We start from the raw sequence: 5853 nt of genomic DNA, 5'->3' as shown, positions 1-5853 counted from the left end.
TTCGAGTAAATTTTATTGAAATAAATGAGTTTTCGTCATATTTTAGCATCTGTTCTTGTCTTTGACTTGTCATAAAGGTAAAAAGAAAAAAAGACCGAAACTAAACAGGAAACAACAGGACGTGAAACCAGTTAGTTCTGGTGGTTGAAACACTAACCACAGACCAGGATCTGGTTCTTGGTTCAAATCAAGAACAAATTTGACATTTTTACTTGCTGGTGTTTGTTCCAACATATTTTAACTTTACTGATATTAAACTGGAGGTTTGTAGTATTTGTTGGGGGGAAAGGGGCTTGAATGATAAATCTAGTTAATATCTTTGTTTTTATTTTATTTTCTGCAGGTCAATACGTGGGTTAATTAATTCTTAACAGCCAATCCCCACAGTAAAGTTGCGGTCTTCTCTCATACAGGGGACATTTTTCTGCATGAAGTCATTTTAAATGTTTTTGCAAGATTTTCCAAACGTTAACTTTCACTGCGGATGTTTAGTATTTTTACGGCGTGTTATTGACCCACAGTCATATCTGTTCCATTTTTGCACAGATCATCACCTGCATTCATGTATATATCGATCCGCTTTGCACTTTTAAGTTTTATTTTTGTTTATTTAAGTGTATCTTACTTATGTTTTGCACTAAGTACCGAAGCAATACTGTTGTAAACCTGCTCACCATTTGGCAACAAAAGCCTTTCTGATTCGGCTCTAACAGCTAACCGCTTCTTCTGGGCCGCACCATCGTCTGTGTGGGGTAAACAGAACACTTTCCACACATTTAGGTCAAAGCGTCAAAAACAAATCAGATCAAAGCTCGTCGGTACCAAGCGTGCTGGAAAAAACACAGCGCCCCGCCCCCTGACGTCATCAGCGCCTCCTCTGCGGTCAGCTGATCGCACCTGAAGGGACTGAGCGTGCACAGAGCCTAACGTAAAGGAGCTTTCAGGGGAACGACAGCAGGTAACGCAGCTTGTAATGAAAGGAAAGCTGTAGCTGTAATTATTAGTTCACGGGCGACACCGTTTCTCTGTGCTGTGGACGCATTAGCTTAAAGGCTAAACTTAGTTCACGATAGCTACTGTTTGGCTAGCTGAGTCACAGATGGTCTGGACGATGGGAGACAGCGATGGGGAGGACGCAGTGGACACTCCTGCGCTGCCCGTGGAGGTGAGTGCAATACAAACGCAGTGCTCGTGAGCTACAGTAACAGTGTTCTAATGGCAGTCAGCTACTGCGCATGACCTGCTGTACCTGTCGAGTGTGCTCTCGCTGGAGCTGGTTCGGATCGAGCTCTTCGCGGATGTTTAACCTAATCCAGCATTTCTGTCTCAATCTGCAGGTCGTAGTTTACATCCTGAGTTTTCTCCACGCTTCAGACAGGAAGGAAGCCTCGCTGGTCTGCCGTAGCTGGTACAGTGCCAGCCAGGACCCCCGCTTCCAGGTCACTCTCCCCAGACCACAACAGAGACGATGAATTGAAAGGTGGCTGCACATTTTAACTGTGTTTTTTTCAAATTGCAGAGGAACATCACCTTCCGCTTCCCGGCTTCGGCCTCGTCCCTGGAGCTCATCAGGGGTCTGGGCCGAAAGCCACGCTGCAGCCTGATAATCAGCCAGCTCGATGGCTTCAGCATCTCCAGATCGCTGCTGCTGGAGGTGCAGTACTCTGACGAATTAAACAGCTCCTGTCTGACACATATTAGGGGTACAGGTGGTTTTTTTTGTTGTGTTTAGTACCTAAAAATGTCTCAGCATCCATTGCTCCTTCTGTGAAACTATATTCCTGACGTCATGTGATGACAAACCCACAAACAAGCAGTCATACGCTTCCTGGTAGGCTCACATAATTCACACACCTCCGGGCAATGGAAACTTTTTTTACAGTGGATTTGTCTGGACTCTAGTCATCTTAGAAAAACACTAGCATTGTTTTAACATTTTTATATATATCTCAATCACAGCCTTATTATTTTAATTTCCTGTCACAAGGATAAACACGTGACAGGCCATAAATGAACGCCAAAGTTCAGAGCAGCTGTGGTCATTACTTAATAATTCATGCTTATCACAATCATGTGCGTCTGTGTGTGTGAACGTGTAAGCACCGAGTTTCCCACTAAACACACACACCTTTGCTAACCTTCCTGTTTTGTGTTGCTTCCTCCTCAGGTGGGCCTTTGCCTGGGCCCTAAACTGGAGAGCCTGGCCCTGCCTGGAAGCAGCATAACAGAGGCTTCCCTGCTGGCCCTGCTCCCTCGGCTTTCCTCCCTCCGCAGGTTGGACCTCAGAGGTCTGGACAGCCTCTTCATGTCTGGAGCATTCCTCTCCAGGGAGGAGCACAGACAGCAGGTGGGTGGAGACGGGCAATAAACAATCTGAACAATTCAAACAAGAAATTTTAAAAAAATCTTTATTTTTTTATGGTGTCATAAAAATGTGAGCAATCATAATCTGCTTCCAGGTGCGGTCAGCACTGTGTGGTCTGGAAGAGCTGGACCTGTCTGACCTCCGTTACCTGTCTGACCTCACCTTCAACCGGCTGACCGGATGCACGCCGCGTCTCCGTCGGCTCTCGCTGGCTGGCTGCCATATTGCTTTTGAGTTTGACCCGTATCGAGGGTGCCCGGTGGGGGCCGTCGAGGACTCTTCAGCTCTGCTGTCGCTTAGGAACTTGAGGAGGTTGTTGATGGAGCAGAAATCCACCCTCGTAGCTCTGGACCTCAGCAGGACATCCATCACCCCTGAGTCGCTGCGCACTGTTGCACAGGTCGGGATGCTGGCACAGCACAAGTTTCAGCATCACTAAGAATACTTCCACTGAGAGCTGTAATTCTGTGTTGCAGGTTCAGGGTTTGTTTTTAGAGGAGCTGATCCTGCACGGCTGTAAGGAGCTGACCAACTACTCGGTGGAAGTTCTGGTGAAGCACCAGCCAAGCCTCCTCAAACTGGACATCAGCGGCTGCACGGAGCTGACCAGCAGGTCTGTGGAGGCCATAGCGCGAGGTCTGAGGTCACTGACACACCTCTCATTGTCGCAGGACTGGAGGATCACAGAAAAAGGTTCCCCCCGTGCACATTCTTGTGTATTTAACTGAAATTGTCACCCAGTGTGATCATTTTTATATTTGATATTATCTTTGGAGTGACCGTAATCACGATGATGGAACAAACTAAAAGCAGCTTTAAGGGGAAAACAAACGAAATAATCAGCATTTTTCTATTTGAATAGAACTGCAAGTTTATGATGCTCGGTTATTAGTTTCACGCTCGCAGCTCATCGCACTGCCTCCATGTGATTAACATCGTGTTACCAACAGGCCTGTCGGACCTGCTGTTGTTGCCCTCCCTGCGCTCTCTGGACCTGTCAGAGTGTCTGCACATCAATGGAACAGAGATGGTGAAAGGCTTGAAGGGATCCGATGCTGCCAGACGACAGCTAGAGACGCTCAACCTCAGGAGCTGCACCTACATCAGGGTCGGTCATTGTCTGCGTCGCTTCGTTCGGTTTAAACCAGACGGAAAAATCTTAGCTTCCTGCCTTTCTTTTAGGATCCTGCAGTTTTCTTTCTCGCCCAGCTGCTCGGGGACACTCTCTGCGAGCTTGACCTGACTTCCTGCAGTAATGTGACTGACCTGTCCGTGTGCGCAGTCGCCACCTACCTGCAGAAGCTGGTGGTGCTGCGGCTCGGCTGGTGTAAAGAAGTTACAGACTGGGGTCTGCTGGGAATGGTGCAAAGAGCCAAATGTGAGCCTGACGAGGAGACGGTGAGAATCACAGCTTTGTGTCTGTTTTGCTCTAAGCACGTGTGGTTGTTATAATAATTCGCTCTAACAGGGAGACAAGGGGCCCAGGTTCACCCGGACTTTTGGCAACATGGGCTTCTTCAAGCCTCCTCGCTTGCCTTTCGAGGAGCGACCCAAGCTAGTGACTCCGAATGACCTGGAGCAGCTCAGACAGCAGGCTGGAGCTTCTCTTTTAGCTCTCAGCAGGCTGCAGGAACTGGACCTCTCTGCCTGCTCCAAACTGACGGACAGCAGCATCACTCAGGTAGGAGGAGGACGGGCAGCAGAAGGTTCCAGTCTGGAATGCAAAATATTTGAAAAGCTCTGTTCTCCTCTCTCAGGTGATGCGTTTCCCAGATCTCCACCATCTGTCTCTCTCCATGCTGCCGGAGATCACAGACGACAGCTTAGTGTCGACGGCGCGTCACTGCCGCAGTCTCACTAGTCTCGTGCTCAGCCACTGCCCAGGTATCAGCGACCGCGGCGTGGCGCATGCTGCGCCCTACCTCCCCAGACTGCAACATCTCTACCTCTCCTGCTGTAATAACATCACCGATAGGTGATTAGCACACACGCCTCGCAAGTAGCTGCAGCTCATCGGAAAGCCATCAAATTCTTACGCTGTTTGCACTCTAAACCCCGCAGATCCCTGCTCCTCCTGGTGCAGCACTGCAAACGTCTGAGGACGCTCGACATCTCCAGGTGCAACAACATCTCCGTAGCAGCAGTGGACTTCCTCCAGACACAGCTGCCCTTCCTGGAGAATCTCCACTACAAGTTCATAGGTGGGGCTGATCTTAGCCTAAGCCTCTGACAGGCTGAGTGAACATCCCGAGAGGCTGCTGGGACTTGAAAAAGAAGAAAACCTGCTGACTATAGTCTGCTCTCAGCTGAGCTTTTGGCACATGTCAGTATTTTGTGCAAGAGAGGAAAAATACTTTAAAGTTTACAGCAGGACCTAATTATGTCATCTCTCGAGTAAATATCTGCTCCTGTGTGGAGTAGGAATCACCAGTTTGGACCAAAGGTTATTTTTAAAGATTTCAAAGGAAGGCGAAGACGGCAACACACGAGCACCACAGGAGGAAGAAAGTAGTCAGCGTTTCATGTATTTACTGTTCGGAAAATTTTATATTTAAATTCTTTGAGGTGCTTTTAAATGAATTACTGCTGTCACAGACGTAGATTGTTGTAGACAGATGCCAGCGACGCTCCATTTCCTTTATTGTTTTAATGCTGGCAGTCTTTGCTTGTTTGCTCAGTGATGTTGTTAAAAGCAGGATGTAGGATGGGACACTTTGATGCTGCTAAAGCTGTGGAGTGAAAACGTTTCCCCAACTTCATCTTTTAGATTAAAACAAAGTAAATCAGGGTTTTAATCACTAATTGCTTTTCAAAAATGATAGAGTGTCAGATGTTCTTGGAAAGGGAGCATCATGCCAAAAGTAGCGAGTTTCATTTCCACTCCAGCCCACTGTGGACGCTGTTGTAGCACTGAGACAGAGGGAGTACTCATCATGGACCAAAGTGTGCAAAGGTGTTTTTTATAAATAAACCAAAGTTTGGCTTTTTGCTGTATAAATCAAATGTTTTTATTCATGTGAATTAAATCAAAGCACATGATTCAACGTGGACATTATCCCAGAGGTCAGTGTGTCAGTGTGGAGCAGCTGTGCTGAAACGAAATCAGTCAGTTCCCCAGTAGCTCCTCCAGGTGGCGCCACTGAGTGCTCACATTACAAAACCAGCCGTGGACAAAAAGCATCAGTTTTAAAGTTACAATGAAATTTGATCCAAAAAGCCAAAAGTCATCCAACGCATGTGGTACCGTGTGATTGTGACAGAGGGACGTGTGCCTGTTTGCAACAACGATTCAAAATCATTTAATGCATCTCTGCTCCAGAGCTGCTGAGATCCACATGAAGACGAGTGCCTGCAGGTGCATGAAGCTGCGTAACACTGAACACCTGCTGTATGTCTGATGTGCTGGAGAATAAACGACGTACCGTGTTGTAGTTAATGCCCTCTTTAAAAAACGCAGTATTCCTCACACACATTTAGAGAATTCAAAA

The 5853-nt window shown here is 47.3% G+C and overlaps 1 protein-coding gene across 1 annotated transcript; it reads left to right on the top strand.

Annotated features, from left to right (window-relative positions):
• The first annotated feature begins 871 nt into the window (after positions 1–871).
• Positions 872–5208, top strand: fbxl9 (F-box and leucine rich repeat protein). Its single transcript, XM_080864014.1, has 11 exons — positions 872–1165; positions 1338–1439; positions 1520–1654; positions 2168–2347; positions 2460–2765; positions 2842–3058; positions 3316–3473; positions 3548–3763; positions 3834–4046; positions 4123–4340; positions 4427–5208. Exons 1-11 carry the CDS (start codon positions 1100–1102, stop codon positions 4593–4595), a joined length of 1980 nt encoding a protein of 659 aa, XP_080720140.1. The 5' UTR covers positions 872–1099; the 3' UTR covers positions 4596–5208.
• The last annotated feature ends 645 nt before the right edge of the window (positions 5209–5853 follow it).

This window comes from Rhamphochromis sp. 'chilingali' (genome assembly GCF_963969265.1).
Source record: "Rhamphochromis sp. 'chilingali' genome assembly, chromosome: 2".
Classification (NCBI taxonomy): Eukaryota; Metazoa; Chordata; class Actinopteri; order Cichliformes; family Cichlidae; genus Rhamphochromis; species Rhamphochromis sp. 'chilingali'.
This window is presented reverse-complemented; position numbering and strand designations above follow the sequence as displayed.